This window comes from Hipposideros armiger, unplaced genomic scaffold, assembly GCF_001890085.2.
Source record: "Hipposideros armiger isolate ML-2016 unplaced genomic scaffold, ASM189008v1 scaffold_386, whole genome shotgun sequence".
Lineage (NCBI taxonomy): Eukaryota > Metazoa > Chordata > Mammalia > Chiroptera > Hipposideridae > Hipposideros > Hipposideros armiger.
In genome coordinates, this window is record NW_017731736.1 from 880198 (window position 1) to 897979 (window position 17782).

Below are 17782 nucleotides of genomic sequence, written 5' to 3' on the forward strand. Positions count from 1 at the left end.
GATGGTGCCAACTTGGGCCAGTGAAGCAATGTCCTCCACAACTAGACTGAAGAACAAAAGGACAGCAACTTGTCTGTTCCCCTTCCCTGATTCCCCAGCGCTGTTGCCATTCCCCAATTCCCCAATAAAAATCTTTAAAAAAAAAAGAAAATTTTGTGTACCTTATGTTTTCTTCTACACGTTTTATTGTTTTCCCTTTCCCATTTGTATATATGATCCATCTGGAAAAAATCTGTGTGTGTGTTGCATTTGAATTTAATGTTACATGTCAACTTCCTGTCTTACTGAACCTGGGTACATGCAAAGGCATCAAAAGCCTTTCCTCTTTTCTGGAGGTGTTGTTTTGGACTGCCCTGTAAAGAACTAAATATATGCCACTATAGACAGACTAAAACACCTATTCTTGAGTATGTGTGAGTTGTGGGGGAAGGTGTCAGTTGAATTATGTGAAATTATTATGAATCAACTGTTTCTAATTTACAAAAATGGTAAATTTATGTGATTTGACCTCATATGATATAGAACAGAGCAAGTAAAGAACAAAGTTCAACAAGAAGATGTTCGTACCTGAGAAGTTCCTTCTTATTGATCAAAGCTTTCATATATTCTGAAAGTTTCTTCTGCATTAATGCCAATCGAAGCCACGCTCTTCCTCTGCCTACTGGTGTCCTACAAAAACACAGAAACCAAACAACTAATAGTAGCAGATATAGGGGTCACAGAGGGACAGATGCACTTACTCTGGCTAATAATCCCCCAGCTGAACACGCACACTGAGGTGCTCCTCACAACCTCTCCAATCACATTCCTATGTGAGGAATTTTGCGTGGGCCAGGGGGACTCGGGCAGTGTTAGGAACAAGTGCTGTGGCCAAGAATTAATTACTGAATGAGACTAACAATTTGAAGGCAAGACCTCTGGGAGGCTAAACTGAAAATGTTCCATCAATTAGTATCAGTAAATCCTCATAAATTTAGTGTGGATCATATAAGTACCCAAATAATAACAATGCAGACACAGGCCACTTAGACCTTCATCTGATTAAAATTAAACCAATCTAATTTGGGAAGGTGATTACTACTCTTTTTCAAGTTCTAAGGCAGGGCCCCCGTGTCAGTTCCTGAGGTTCACTTGACAACTGTTTTAACCTTGGTTCTCAAACTCCATCAAACACATTCTTTTTCTTAAGTCCAGCATGCCATTTCCCTTGATCTAATTTCTTGAAATTTACTGATTCCCATAAGTGATATAAAAAAATAAGGACTTTTGATATTTAACATAAAGACAGCCTCTCTCAGGTTAATAATTATACTTCATGAGCATATTTCTCTTAATACTCTACATCACCAATCCTCTCACAACAGTGCTTACTCATAACAATATGCATTTTGGATTGCTATGAAATAAATTATTACGGTCATCACTGTCTTAAGTCTCCTTCTTCAGGGAGACAGTTAGAAGAACGTTTTTCCTGACAAACAGAATTCAACCTTAAACTTACTTAAGTCCTGGAAGATCTTTAACACTTGCTGTTATCTCTGCAGCTTCTGGAACAAGTTTTTCTACCAGTTCTAGAGGCCCCCAGAAAGATTTATTTTGTCCAAGAAAAGTTTTCTTAGCTAAGGAGATAAAAACAAAGCAGTATTTTAATATTCTTTACAACAAAAACACACTCTTACCCCCCAAAACAAACAAACAAACAAATAAAAAAATCCACTCCCATCTATTCAATCGTTTTTTCAGGGAACTAATCCTAGATTAGCAGACATTTCTAAAATTATGAATGCTTTCAGAATACATAATATTTTATGAAAATCAAAAATCCCCTATGTCCCAAGACTTGGTCCTTCCTCCTTCATAAAGAATTTATAGACTAGCCCTATAATATAACAAAACATTCTAACAATATAGTACTTAAAGCTGTGTGATATTAGTGAAGTAAATAGTTCAATAGAAGAGAATATGTAATCCAGAAACAGGCTATCAAATACTGGGGAGGGAGAAGAAAAAGAAGCAAAGGTGAACAAGACCAAGTCCTACACTCAAAAGTTTATGGTTAAGTGGGAAGGGCATGGAAACAAGAGTCAGGAGATCTGAGTTCTAGCACTAACTCTGCCTCCACTCACTGTGTGATCATGGGCAAGTCATGATCCATTCTAGGCTTATTTCCAACCTATCAAACAGAACTGCCGTATTGGACTACATACTTGTAATGGCCCTTCCAGCTCTAGCATTTAATGATCCGTGTTTAAGCCCTATAAGTCCTTTAAGTCAACCACAACCCTGAGCCCATATAGTTGCATTCCAGTGGACTAATATTCATTCTAGCTTCTTATTCTTTGGCTCTGCAAAGAATGTTTTTCTTCTTGAGCATGTATTGTTAGGAAACAGCTGAACACACATTTTCAGTGAGGCCACAGCCCACCTTTCAAGCCATGTTTCAGGCAGTGCTCCATCACCACGAAGAACTGCTGGAGAGGTGCATAGTCAGAGTCCAGAGTTCTCCCCAGGTTCAGAGCGGATTCGATTAAGCCCTTGATACTCAGCTTGGCCATGTTCATCAGGTTCATGCGTTCGTTAGCCATGAGATAATTAGGGTCTGCAGCCAAAGGGGAAGAGAATGATGCCTGGTTACTGGAAAATAGTGCATTTTAAAAATCAGTATAATTTCGCTGTGTTGACATTTTACATTGATGGTGCAAAAGCAATGGTGGGTAAGACAGTTACTGTCTTGGCAAGAACCAAGGCAGTGGCACCAAACTATACTATTACTTGTAATCTTCTCTGCCATGTGCTTGTTGTTAGAAAAAAGATGTCAGTTTCCTTTAGGAATATCCTTGATTAAACAGTAAAAATTATTGGGCCAGCCAAGTGGCTCAGTTGGTTAAGAGCTCGCTCAAGAGTTTGAAATCTGAGCAACAGTGGTTCGATGCCTGGCCCGAGCTGAGCTGCCGCAAGGTGGCAGGATGGCTCAGAAAAAAAAAAAAAAAAAGTATCAAACTCATCTCTCTGGCCTCAACAGAAAAACTTATTTACTTTATTAAATTTTAAGTTTTGAGTACAGTCTTGTAACATTTTCACCACCGCCTCTGCCACTGCTCTAACCTGGGCACCCATAATAGCTCACTATTGCACAGCCTTCACACCAGTCTGTTCCCACCCTTGCCCTGCTCCCCTCTCATCTTCTACAAAGTTTGTGAAGTGCTCTAAAAAAGAAATCAAATGTAGAAAAACAGGATAAAGTACTTAAACTTTGTTCCAAATATACTACTTGCATTATTAGCATTTATACTAACATCATTATTTAAACTAAGCACTATGAAACTAAAAATAATTAACATTATTAGTATAATGCAGTATCAGAACTTAATCAACTCCCCAATTTTTTTTTCAACTCCCCAATTTTTTAAGACTTAGTATAGAGTGTGCAGTGTGTGGCTCTCATTAACCAGACAGATAAACTATTTGAAGAAAGGGACTAAGTACTATATTTTATCTGACAGAATTCAGAACAATCTAGACACCCACTACTTTCATTTACTGGTGTGTACCCTGTGTCAGGTACTGTGGGTTGCTTCTTACAATTATAATTTCAATCTTACATGTTATGAGACAGTCACCAATAGCGTCAATTTGCAAGGAAGGAAAATGAGGTTTAGACAGTAGGGTAGCTGGTCCCTGGGCCCAGCTAGTTATCACTGGCAGAGTCTAGATCCTGTATCTCCAACTCCACTATATAGTGCTCATGACCCCTATAATCCACTTACAGATGAATCAATGACTCCAAATAATGATATGGGTACTAGTTATGTAAAACTGTTGACTGTGTAAAAATTCATTGAGCTTAATATGTTTGTGATCTTTTCTGTGTATTTTATAATTTTAACTATAAAAGTTAAATATAATTTTGTTATATAGTATAGGCCAGAAAATGATTTTTAAAAATGCAGGAGTTGGGCCGGCCAAGTGGCTCAGTTGGTTAAGAGCTTGCTCAAGAGTTTGAGCTCTGAGCAACAACGGTTTGATTCCCGGCCCGAGCTGAGCAGCTGCTGAGCTGCCAACAGGTGGCAAGATGGCTCAGCTTAAAAAAAAAAGAAAATGCAGGGGTTTAACAATGTTGTTAGTTATACTTCTTCTATAAGAAAAATCATTAAAATTAAAATTTGTCACAATGCTAATATTTAACACTATTATTCCCAAACTGAACTTTTTTTTTTTTTTTTAAATTAGGGAATTGGGGGAGGAGAACAGCATTGGGGAATCAGGGAAAGGGAACAGACAAGTTGCTGTCCTTTTGTTCTTCAGTCTAGTTGTGGAGGATGTCGCTTCACTGGCCCATGTTGGTATGATCATTATGCTCTTCCCAGGTGAGGCAGTTGCTCGTTGGCCATTGGACGGCCGCTCATGCTGGCTGCCAGCCACTCACAGTAGCTCACAGAAGCCCACTGCAGCAGGGGCTGCAGCCATGCTGTCGCCGGTGACTCATGGCAGCCCACCTCCAGGTTGAGCTGTTGTTCACCATCTTAGCTGTAGAGAGCGCAGCATCACTGGCCCTCATGTGGGATCTGAACCGGGGGCCTGCTGCTCAGAGCTGTCGTTCCAAGCCAACTCTTAACCAATGTGCCACTCGGCTGGCCCCCCAAACTGAACTTTTTGTTCCTTCATTCATTTTTTTCAATTAAATTAAATATCTACTAGGTGTTAGATACTGTATTTAATGTTGGGAATCCAGATATAAAAGACCTAGTTCCTGACATCAAAGTGCTTGCAATTTGTCAAATTTGGGTTATATAGAAGTCTGGAGAACAAAACAGGTCAGCTTACAGAGAACAGTTGGAATTTCAGGATATCTACCATCTTTGACAAAGACCAGTTTTATTCCAGGACAAATAAATTAAAACATTTTTGTATTAAACCAAATATAATATCCATTCTATGGAATTGAATGTAAATTTTATATATTATTTAAGCTAAGACAGTAGACATGATATCAAATTAGGATATTAGACAGGCTGTATGTCCAATAAAGTGTCCTGTGCCATTGATGTACTGCTTTGAAAAAGTTTGAGAAGCACTGAAAATATATAGCAACAAGAACACTAACAAAAGTATAAACAGGACATTTCAGGAATGTACATAGAAGAAAGCTACCTGACTTAGCTTCCAATTTTTTCCTTAAAATTTAAGGGGCAGGTATGTGTATATAAGTTCTCAGAGGATGAGGGGTTTTTTTTGTTTTGTTTTTTAATTTATAATTTATGTTACTTACTTTATAGCATTCTAAGGAAATTAATAAATACCCATTAACATGGCTATTACTTAATATTGTAGTGAGGGTAGCAGACCAATACAATTAGAGAAGATAAAGAAATTGGAGACATATAAACTGTAAAAGAGTAGATCAAATACTGTTCTCACACAATCTAATTTTACACCCAGAAAATCAGACAAAATAAATTGAAATCTGTACAAAAATATAATAATTCACAGAGGTAGCTGAGTACAAAATTAATACGAGTATACAGAAATCATCACTAGGTGCCATAAATGTCCGTAACAGGGGATGAGACTTTTGAGTTCAGTCTTAAGGGACAAAAAAAAAAAAAAGATTAGTCAGGCAAAAAAGGGGTAGGAGTACAGCTGTGAAGCGAGTAGGATGGAAGGCAGAGCTTGGGTGAAAGGCACAGACGTATGAAATAACACTGTATACTAAGAAAATAAAAACAAAAAATGCCAGAAGTTTTTGAGTAACTGTTGGGAGATGAAATAAGGGAACTAGGTAAGGCAGAGATTGCTAAGGACCTAGTTTAAGGAGTATTGCTTTTGCTTTAAAGTCAATCAAGATTTAATATGAGGTGTGATGTCACAGATTTGAATTTTAGAGAAGTATTCTAGTAGCCTTGTGGAAGATGGATTGGAAGGGTGCAAGATCTCAAAGCCTAGGAGCAAGTAAGGGTCTACTGTAATAATTGAGGAGAGAAGTAATACGGGATGGAACCAAGGCTTCAGGTGCTGTGTGGAGAGGAGGGAGTTAGCTTGGAGAGATGATCCAGGTTAGAATGTCAGGATTTCAGGACTTGATGACCTCTACTTGGATGTGAGAGAAGGAGAAAGAATGGAGAGTAACTTTCGCAATTCTAGATGAACGGTGGTGCAAATCACCTTGGTGGGGAAGATAGCAAGGGCAGTAGACTAAAGAAACCGTGCAGAAATGACTATAGTTACAATAATAAAGTACATTAATTGGTTTTCAAATCAAAGTTCTTTCAAAAGTGTGTGGGTCTTTATTATGTCTTTTGAAGACTGCTTGCTAATTTCCACATGAGGAAATTTTAATAAACTTTACAGAGTCATGTGGCTCATTTAGTTAATAGTGATGATGGAAGTGAACCCAAAGACACATAGCTAAGAGTAACAGTGAGTCACTGCTCTGCAACCAATCATCTGACCAAGACTTCATTTGATCTCTTTAGAGAAAAATGACTAATGTTCATACAGAGAAATCTTGAAATGTTTTATGAACAGTTGAGGGAAAATTAAATTATATTTAACATTATGTTAATATTAAGTATGTTACATTATACCCAATTTTTGTTAAAGTGGGAATAATTCATATGTAATAAAATAGTAGGTAATCCAGAATTCCCTGGTTATTTGACAGATCAAAAAGGGTGCATCTTGGGCCGGCCGAGTGGCGCGATGGTTAAGAACTCGCTTGGGATGCCAGAGGGCCCCGGTTCGGATCCCACATATGAGGGCCAGTGACACTGCCCTCCACAGCTAAGATGCTGAACAACAGCTCAACCTGGAGCTGGGCTGCCATGAGTCGCCGGCGACGGCGTGGGCTGCAGTCCCTGTGGCAGTGGGTTGCCATGGGCTACCGTGTGTGGCCAGCAGCCAGCGTGAGCGGCCAGCAGCCGCAGTGAGCGGCCGTCCAGAAGCCAGCGACTGATCTGCCTCGCCAGAGAAGAGCGCAATGATGGTGCCAACTTGGGCCAGTGAAGCAACATCCTCCACAACTAGACTGAAGAACAAAACGACAGCAACTTGTCTGTTCCACTTTCCCCAATTCCCCAGCACTGTTCCCATCCCCCCAATTCCCCAATAAAAATCTTTAAAAAAAAAAAAAAGGGTGCATCTTATACATGGGGAAATATGGTATTTGTACAAAAGAATCATCAACTTTCTCAATCCTCATTTAAAAATAATTAATAGTCAGAGGGCTGGCCGAGTGGCGCGTTGGTTGGGAGCTGACTCTGGACGCCAGGGGGCCCCGGTTCGGATTCCACATGTGAGGGCCAGTGACGCTGCCCTCTGCAGCTAAGATGGTGAATGGCAGCTCGACCTGGGGCTGGGCTGCTGTGGGTTGCCCGCGAGGGCGTAGGCTGCAGTCCCCTGCTGTAGGGGGCTGCCATAAGCTACCGTGTATAGCCGGCAGCCAGCATGAGCGGCCAGAAGCCACTGTGAGCGGCTGTTCAGAGGCCAGCAACTGATCTGCCTCGCCCAGGAGGAGCGCAGTGATGGTGCCGGCTTGGGCCGGTGGGGCGACGTCCTCCACAACTAGACTGAAGAACAAAAGGACAGCAACTTGTCTGTTCCCCTTCCCCGATTCCCCAGCGCTGTTCCCCTCCCCCAATTCCCCAGTAAAATCTTTAAAAAAAGAAATAATAATCAATAGTCTTAGAACCCTTAGGTTATCAGATCCAGTGTCCAGAATATATAAAAACTCTGACAACTCAAGACAAATAACCCAGTAAAAAAGAATGGGTGGGCTGACCGAGTGGCCCATTGGTTAAGAGTTGGCTTGGGACGCCAGCTCTGTGCAGCAGTGCCCCGGTTCAGATCCCACATTAGGGCCAGTGACACTGCGCCCTCTACAGCTAAGATGGTGACACAGCTCAACCTGGAGCTGGGCTGCCGTGAGTCGCAGGCAATGGCCTAGGCAGTAGTGGGCTGCTGTAAGCTACTGTGAGTGGCCAGCAGCCAGCATGAGCTGCTGTCAGCCCGATGTGAGCTGCCAAGAGCTGCTGTGAGTGGCCGTCAAGTGGCCGGCGACCTATCTGCCTCACCCGGGAAGAATGCAATGATAATACCAACATGGGTCAGTGAAGCGATGTCCTCCACAACTAGACTGAAGAACAAAAGGACAGCAACTTGTTTGTTCCCCTTCCCCGATTCCCCAATGCTGTTCCCTTCCCCTAATTCCCCTATTAAAAAAAAAAAAGAAGAATGGGTGATGGAAGTGTTCATTATGCTATTTTCTCTACTTTCAAGTATTTGAGAAATTCCATAATTAAAAATAAAGGTGAGTCTGCTTTCTCTTGTTTTAGGGCAAGGTTTAACTGCTAGCCTCCAATAAGAATCTAGTACTATTTTCTTCTACTTCTAAACATCATCATCATCATAATAAAAAAACCTTTTTGATTGGCGTTAGCATTGAAATGAGTGAGCTTATTTGGTGATTTAACGTTCCACATTCCTTTATATACTGTTAATCATTCCTGGTCAGATACTGTGAAATAATTTTCAGTCTCAGTATCTATCTATCTATCTATCTATCTATCTATCTATCTACATATATACCTGCCCTGGTTCCTAACGCAGAGCTCCTAAAGCCCTAGTAATTTCTTAAGTGATAAGAGCCATAGGAGAATTTTTTGTTATATTTGGCTTCTGTCCTCAGTTCTTGAAATTTCTCCAGTTAAAAGTAAAAGGAGCATCTTTTGTTATTCATAACAAGCCCCTTTCAACCAAGCTGAGGTTATGTTAATGAGGTGACTTCTGGAAAACCCCTAAGGATGCGGCTGGTAGCCAGGGGAACCAGCCATGTGATTAGAGGGTTGGAACCTTTCCCATTGTCCCCCAACTCAAGGGAGGGGAGACAATTTGGTGATTGAATTCAATCATCAATGGCCAATGATTGAATCAATCATACTTATGTAATGAAGCCTCCATAAAATCCCTAACCAAAAGGGTTCAGAGAGCTTCTGGGTTGAACATATCCAGGTGCTGGGAGGGTGACGCTCCCTGAGAGGGCATAATGCCTCTTCCCACATACTTTGCCCTGTGCATCTCTTCCATCTGGCTGTACCTGAATTGTACTCTTTTGTAATACACCGATAATCTAGTAAGTAAACTCTCTTCCCGAGTTCTGTGGCTATACTAGCAAATTATCAAACCTGAGGAGGGGGTCATAGAAACCTCTGATTTATATAGCTGGTGGGTCAGAAGCACAGGTGACAACCTGGACTTGCAAAGGGCATCTGAAAGTAAGGGATGAATTGTAGGAGTGAGTCCTTACCCTGTGGAGTCTGCGTTAACCCAGGTAGATAGTGTCAGAATTGAACAGGTGTTGAAGAATCGGTTGGTGGGGTAAAACTGCCACACGTTCAGTGTCACAAGTGTAGTAGAGGAAAAATAGTATTTTTCTTTTAGGTATCCAATTCTATAATCTTTAAAAGATGTCCATTTATAATTGAAGTTAACCCAAGAGTTCCCTATGACTCCCTCTTCATTGGGATCCCATATCACATTATAATATCAATTTTAGTTTTGGAAAGTTTCCCAAACTTCTTCAGGTATCTTCACCTGAAGAATTCCACACCACAGAAGAATACCTGTAAGACATCTGGGAACACTCAGAATTTAGGACAATAGTCAGTCTTCTTTGTTTTGATGCAACATAAGACATTTAGATGATAAGCACAAATGCAAGAGCTCCTTGTTTTGCTCAATTTACTTCACGGAATAATTTAAACACTAGGGGGAAAAGCTGTGACCTAGAACTTGATCTAGAAGAGTTAGATCTTTCTGTCTCTCTCATATTCCCTGAGTGATATTGGGGAAATTTCTCATTTCTTTATATCTCACCTGAAAAATGTTGAGAGACAATTGTCCTTGGACCTCTCACACTGTTATATGCGCTCACTGGATTCTATCAGCACTGCAAGGCCCTGAATACTCTTTCCCAGGCCATTTCTCATGGCTGTTTATGCAGCTGATAATCATGAGAGATGATACTTTCCTACTGCTTCCTATAAAAGTGTGGATTTCCCAAACTCAGTGTTCATCAGATGCAGCACAAACTACCCACCAGATGAGGAGACTCTTGCTGAGCCATACAATGTCTCCCAGAAGACACTGGAGAAGAGGCACTTAAACAAATGTGTGGATGCTCAGGCTGCCTGCAGTCATGAGTAACAAAGTCCTTTGTCTCTGACTTAGGGATCTTGCGTCTTTTGCCAGTATTCAAGAAACAGTAACAGGCTAATTTTTTAGCTTGTAAGTAGGATAAACCCCACACCTGACAAAAAAAACAGGAATAATCTCTACTCCTAATTTAAATCCCGGGAATACTGTACACTTGTGCTCCAAATGAGACAACACCAAACTAATATGAACAAAAGCATGATAAGTTTCAGCATACTGAGAACTTGAGGCATACTCCAAATGTGAAATCACAGAAAACATAGAAGAAAGTATTCCCAAAGACGGAAATGGGTGTGTAAAGTGAGGTGAAGGAAACAAGAATGGAATGGGGAGTTCCTCCTTGGGAGAACTGGAACACACAGGGTTGTTAGCGGCAGATGACAGAGGTCTCTGAAACTAGACTTGTATATTCATGAAACAGGCAAGGGGAACCGCCTAGGTTTTGAGCAGGGGGAGTAATATGATGAAAACTGTGTGGGGATGATTAGTGTCAGAGGATTATGCAAATCTGGGGGAAGAGGGTCAAAACGGCCTGCCATTAAAAACTGTACCTTAAAGAAACAGAGGAGTCAAGAATAACCCAGGAAAACGTCGCAGCGGGCCGGGCGGCCGGAGGGGCGGGGCGGGCCTCTGTGTCGTGTGGTGCGCGGGTCCGGTAGGTGGCGGTGGCGCGGAGCGGCGGGCACAGGTGCCGGCGGGCGGCACCATGTCCCCGGGCAGCAGGATGAAGAGCGAGTACATGAAGCGCTATCGGGAGCCGCGTTGGGACGAGTACGCGCCTTGCTACCGCGAGCTGCTGCTCTACCGCCTGGGCCGCCGGCTGCTGGAGCAGGCGCACTCGCCCTGGCTCTGGGACGACAGGGGCCCGGCTGAGGCCTCGGACGACTCGGCGTTGTCCGGCAACGGGAGCCCCGCGCCACAGGGCGCCGGGGACTCGCCGCCGCCGCCCGCGGAGCTCGGGGCGCCGGAGGGGCCGGCCGGGGACGCGGAGGCCGGGGACGCAGAGGTCGGCGAGGCGAAAGGCACGTCTCTGCCAGCATCGCCAGTGAAAGGCATAAAAGGAAAACCTGAACAACAGGTCAGAACAAATGAGACCGGCCGATTGCCCAGCTGCGAACCCTGTCACCAGCAAGGTGCCTTGTTTGCTAGAGGAGCTGGGAAAGCGGTCAGAAGTCCTCAAAGATCGTCAAGTAAAGCAAAAGAGAAGATGCATCCGTTTGCCCTGTATGGGTGGGGAGAAAAGCAGACGGACATTGGAAGCCAAAGGACTCACAACGTCTGTGCGTCGGCCCCAGTGTGTGCGATTCATGAGTCAGCATTACGAGCCAAGACCAGGAGACAGATGGAAAAGAGGAAACTGGCTGCTCAGAGGCAGCGGGTGCACTCAGTAGATGTGGAGAACAGCAGAAGGACCAAGGCTTCGTCCTCGGAGAACCCGTGGATGACAGAGTACATGAGATGCTACTCGGCTGGAGCTTAAAGGAAGAAGCAGCTGCCTGGACAGCCTCCTTTAAGAAGTGTAAACCCAAGAACAAGCAAACAAAAATCATGAAAAGAAACTGGACGCAGGTCTAAGAAACCAACTGATTATGCAAGGTTTTTCTTAGGGAATTTCCAAAAGATTGTTCTATTTGGATGAACCCTGGTCACCTTCCTCAGAAGGAAGGTGACTGACAGTTGAAGCCAAAGACACTTGGTTATTTATGAAGATAATTCCCTAAATCTTTGATATTCTTACAAGGGTTTTGTTTTAAAGCATCTTAATCCTTTAAGATATCAACACCAAATGCTTTTAAATGGGTATAGATGCTTCACACTCAGTATTTTTTTTCATCAGTTTAGGCAGATCCTATTTCATCCATAGCTTTTCAGATCCCTTGGCTGGTCAGATCATTCTACAACTTGCGGCATAGACTCATTTCCTTCCGTGGAGTTTTGTGAGTCTCAAGTCCTAGTGGGTTTCAGTACTGACACTGAGTCCATGTACCGTGAAAGCAGAGCTTGGGTAGTTTCTGAAAAATTAAACTTATTTGTATTTCAGTTCAGCATGACTTCATGTACACTTCACATCTGAGAATTAGCTGGGCTGGGCGAGGGTCATCTTTTCTCTTTAAACTATCAGCTAGGCACTTACTATTTAACAGTTTAATAGTTCAGATGCTCCTATAGGAGTGCCCTGCAGTGTGTCTGCAGTGGTCCTCTCGCTTCTTTGGAGTCAGACTCACTTTCTTCTTATTGTGAGATTTTTTTAGAACCCGTAATGAGGAATCGGTCATTTGCTGAGGGCTCACTTGCTGTGGACTTTTGCTTCTTCTGGTATAGTTGGCAGTGATATTTAGAACTTATCTGAAATTTCATTTAATAAAACTGAGGTTCTCTTGCTCATGGGGGATGAAGAACAAACTTAGGATGCCCATTAGAGATGTTAACGTTCTGCACTTGTCCTCTACAGGACTCACTGGTAACAAAGCCTCAATGATGCACATAGTCAGACATTTCACTGAAATACCTTAGTCCTAGACTCCCAGCAGGTAGATCTCATTTAGAAGGTAATGTATACACCTGTCAGTATGTAAATGACACACTCCTTCTCATTGGTACATTTGCTTTGGGGACAGGACAAGGAGTTCTGAGGAACACTGGTTCCATCCAGCAGAGACAGGAGTCGACAGGAAGCACAAGTACTGAATTCTTCACAGCAGAGAAGAGGGGCGCTTGGCCGACCCAGCACCTCAGAGGTGGGACTGAAAATGTGGTATTTGGTGGCGGGCCGAGCATGCCTTGGTATTTTTACTCTGGGTCTTAGAAGTATTATGGTCAATTTTTAGAACACACATTTGTTTTATTCCATAGTGTCATCTTACAACTGTATTAAGCTTTCAAAACTCATATTGAAGAATTGTGAGCTTTAAAAAAAAGACTTAAGTATTTTGCATCGTTTTGACTTGAACTGTTTTTCAAAGAAAGCTCTCCTCACTGAGGTGTATATTTAACAATAAGTTCTTTATGTTGTCTAAAACAATTGTGGTAGTGACTGGTGACTCTTGCTTACTATTAAAGTCCTTAAGCATTGAAAGGAACTGAAAGATCAAATTAATGTGGTACAGTAAGTTCCCGACTTACGAACATTCACTGATACGAACGGACCTTACATTACAAACATTCGTAGATGCGAACAAATCGTGGAAGTAGCTCACGTGTCTGCCAGACATTGTGACAGTTGTGCTGCTGTGTGCTTACTGTACAGTGCGATAATGTATAGTCAGTAGTACAGTGATCAATCAGAGCCCAGGATGTCTGGAAGCAAGAGGAAAGGAAAAGCAGTGGTGATGTGGAGGGGACTGCAAGGAAGCACAAAGATTCACTTTGTCGGACTTGCGAACGAATCTGACTTAAGAATGTTCTCCCGGAATGGAACTTGTTCGTAAGTCGGGGACTTACTGTAGTTGTATGGTGTAGCTCATAGTGAACACTGTTCCTTTAAAGCCGCTTCCAGACCACACGTCCAGGGGAGTCTGACAATCTTAGGGAAGGGAGCCCTGGGGAGTAGCATGGACAGGCTGCCTTAGAAACCTTCACTTCCTCTCTCTCTTTAGAAAACACCCATATTTAATGAGCTTACTACCAGAAACTCCAGATGGAGATCTGAAATAAATCAATGTGAATTGTGAGTCCCTTTTCTAGGTCCAAATCATTAGTTGGTTAGGGTTTCGTTTCTTTCTTTCTCCTTAGGGGAGAAAATTATCTTTTGAGCCAGTGAAATTTTTTCAGTTGTAACAATTTGATGGTCTTACTTTCCCCTTCTCATTCTAGCAGCTAATGTGGTTGAAATTATGTTCCTAATTCTTGGGACAATTTGCAAGACAGAAAGTTTAAAATAACCTTTCGTTATTTTCCAAACTCTTCGTTGAAAAGATTGAAACTGCTTGAGGATCCAGTGATATTTAAAATATAGAATAAAATAGCTACTACACAGGACTCTTTATAATTTTGGATCTAAGCTCTTAATTAAAATAATTTGCCATGATAAAAAAGAATAACCCAGGGTTTTTGCCCTGTGAGACTGGAAATAGAAATGATGAAAACACTGAGTAACTGTTTTGGAGCTAAGGGGTAAAATCAGCTTGGCTTTGGACACAGTAAAGGATATTTACATGGAAACATTGTCAGCATAATTTTCATCACATAGTTGTAAATTAAATTAGTTCGGTGTTGGATAATCAGTAGCTTAAGGATAATAGCAGCACTTATTAGAAAAGATGCTTTCACCAGAGATGACTTAAAGGGAAATAGGAGGATGCAGGGTTACTGGCTCAGCCTTTAAAGAGTGCCAACAATCATGGGCTGGAAGCAGAACTCAGAATAGAATAATTTCAGGAAGGGTTCTTTTGCTTATAGCTTAGTAGCTAGAGCTGACATGGATACAAAGCAGAGGCAGTACAGGATACTGGAATGTCTTGAACTAAATAAAGGTCATACTCCTTAGTGCAGTATAAAATCGATTTAGTATGTTCCACATAGTAAGGTCATGTATTGTTTCCTGACACTCTTGTTTTAGATATATAAACATATATGATGTGTGTGCTGAGTTTTTTGATAAAAATATTCTAGATATATAAACATAAATGATGTGTGTGCTGAGTTTTTAAATAAAAATATGCTTTTACAGTGGATCTTGAATAAAAAATGTTTGAAAAACCATAGCAAAAAACCCCAAAAAGTTCTGGAGCAAGCCTGCTGGAGTTTAAACTCAACTAAAACTCTTCCCAAATTGTGTGACTCTGGGAACATCTCTCTCTCCATCTCTCTCTCTCTCTCTCTCTCTCTCTCTCTCTCTCTCTCTCTCTCTCTCTCTCTCCTTCCTCCCCCACCCTCCCTTTATTTTGAGATAATTATAGCTTCACATGCAGCTGTAAGAAATAATACAGAGCTACTGTGTACCCATAACCTAGTTCCCCAAAGGTAACTAACATCTTGCAAAACTAGAGAACATTATCATAACCAGTATACAGACGTTGATTACAGTCAAGACACAAAATGTTTCCATCAACACAAGGATCCCTCATACCGCCCCCTTACAGCCAAATCCACTTCTTCCTGCCCCCTGCCCTCTCCTAACTCTTGACAACTGCTAATTTAGTCTTCATTTCCATAGTTTCTGTCATTTCAAGAATGTTATATAATTGGAATCATATAGTATGCAACTTTTTAATTGGCTTTTTTTCCACTCAGCATAATTCTTTAGAGATTCTTTCAGGTTGCTGTGTGCATCAATAGTGTATTCCTTTTTATAGCTGAGTAGTATTCTACTGGGAAAGTTTCTTACTCTGTAGGCCTCACTTTCCTTATCTATAAAACGATACTAGGGTTTTGAATATTAAACAAGTTTACGTGTGTTAAGTATTTAGAAATGCTTGGGACATACCAAGCACAAAAACACTGTTAGCTATTAAAAGTATTATGGTCTTTCATAAATATAAGTATTGCAATTTTATGTAATTTAAAATAAACCTCTATTGAATCACTATATGACAGAGTGCTAGATGCTAAGAAAATCTATTAGATGTGTTCCTTCCATTTTTCAAGATGGTGGACATCAAATCTTAACCCAAAGAAAATAGTTCAAGGAACCAGTAAGCAATCTTGATCAAGTAATATTTCACACATCTATATTTTTTTCCCTAATTCAAGTAGTGTCCCAACCATTTCAATGCTCAGAGAAATGGGTAGTAATCTGGGCAACTGCAAATTCACAGAATCTGTTTAAAAGGCTTATAATAAGTACAGAAAGGAATTAAATATTTATTGAGAAACTAAAGACAGTAAACTATGTTCATTTTACTATTTCATTTAATCTTCCTAATTTTCTACTGAGTCTCAAAGTTGTAGACACAAATTACTAGCATATAATGATATGAGATGCAAGATAATTAGTAAATATTGTAAGCCTGATACTATTCCACCCCAAGAAGACACTTCACATTATACTAGACAGGAGTTACAAACACACTGAATGTAAAACGAACCATCACTCAAAAAATCAGTTCACCAGAAAAACCTTCAATCTTGCCAAAATTAAAACAAAACAAAACTCCAAAAGCTAACAGATCAAATCTGAAACCTCCTAGAGTTTATTATTGTAAAAAGCAATTTTTCAGGAGGCTGGAAGGCCATGTTAACATTTTATCTATGAAAAAGCCAACAGTTATGACACATCCATAAGAATAGATAAGAAACAGAATTGCAACAGCTTTTCAGGTCTGAAAAGTTCTGAGCCTATGTACATCATCAGCTCTCCCAGAGTTTGAAACCAGGATCCTCCCCAGAGCTCGAGTGTTATATGTAGGTAACACTCTGTAACTCAAATTTATCCTTGCTACAAGTACTCATTTACAAAAACATGAGTTATGTAATACAGCAACATTCTGGCACTACACATAACTGAAATGAGATGAGAAGTAGAAAATGATATAAACAACAAAAAAAGATGCAACGACACAAAAAAGTTAACAAGGCATTTCCCCTTCCCCAATTCTGATTGTTTTTAATAAAACTACATTCTAAAATGACTTTTCTGTCAACAGGTTGTTGGCCAACATTAATTACCATATACCACTTGACTGGTAATCTACGATTATCAGTCTTCATACAATTCACATCTTCTGGATTTTTTTATGTGCTATACTGTTACAGTTCATCTTATCTCCTTTTTTGATTTTACCTATAAAATTACTCACAAAAATTCCAGCAAAAACAAAATGAAAAAGGGGGCTGGCTCACACAGGAAGCTTGATTCTTGCAGTAGTTCTCTGTATTAAAAAAAATGGAATTTTGCCAGGGTTGAGTTAAAGAAGACCTTATGAAGGGCATAGATTTGTTGGCTTTTATGTAGCATTTTTTTCAGGACCAAATCTATTAAAGGAGCCTTAAACCTGTATGGTGCCTGGTAAATAATAACAGCAGCTAACATAATAGGAAACACTACTCATTGAATGAATCATCATCCTCTTTTTTTTTTGTCTATGAACTGCCAATCAACCAGGTAATACTGATTTGTTTTTTTCACTGAATTACACATAACTAATTGTATTAAAAGCAGAATCAAAGATGTAATAAATAGATAGTTTCACTATAGGACATGAGATGAAATGCAGGATAATTTACTCATTCAAAGCAAAGTGCAGAAGAAGAAACTATTTGGCATCGCTGGAGAGAGAAAACTGCCTTAGTTTTATCTGTGTGACCATCCCAGGCCTGAAAGAAGTTTCAGACAATCTTTGCTCTCCAGGATTTTACACTGTAACTACAATGATAAACACACAAGGGTTAGAGAACAAGAGCCATACGCTCCAAGTTCTTTAAGACTTGATGGAATGGAGAAATGAAAATGGGCCAAAGCTGTCAAGGTGCGCGTCCTGGAGCTCTCAGCTGCACGGAAGGTGTTGCGGGTGGCCCATGGGCAAGGTGACGGAGAGTAAATGCACTGAGTGGGATGTCATAGGAACGAGGCAGGAGAAGCTGCGGCAGTGTAAAGGCCAGTGTGTGCGGTGGTGGTGGTGGTGGTGGTGGTGGT

The 17782-nt window shown here is 40.9% G+C and overlaps 2 protein-coding genes across 2 annotated transcripts in view; one reads left to right on the forward strand and one right to left on the reverse strand.

The window, feature by feature from the left end:
• Window positions 1–17782, reverse strand: part of RUFY3 (RUN and FYVE domain containing 3) — a 79810-nt gene that overhangs the window by 28046 nt on the left and 33982 nt on the right. Inside the window, exons 3-5 of the mRNA XM_019663196.1 lie at window positions 2426–2599; window positions 1502–1619; window positions 552–669 (exon numbers count right to left, since the gene is read on the reverse strand). Coding sequence (XP_019518741.1) covers window positions 552–669; window positions 1502–1619; window positions 2426–2599 — 410 coding nt within the window. The remainder of the gene's footprint in view (window positions 1–551; window positions 670–1501; window positions 1620–2425; window positions 2600–17782) is intronic.
• On the forward strand, window positions 10916–14800 carry LOC109393715 (centriole, cilia and spindle-associated protein-like). The gene has a single exon (XM_019663207.1). It carries the CDS (start codon window positions 10916–10918, stop codon window positions 11687–11689), a length of 774 nt encoding a protein of 257 aa, XP_019518752.1. The 3' UTR covers window positions 11690–14800.

What these genes read in the sequence shown, in the direction of transcription:
- LOC109393715 (XM_019663207.1), top strand. Translation starts at nt 10,916, where the DNA reads ATGTCCCCGGGCAGCAGGATGAAGAGCGAGTACATGAAGCGCTATCGG.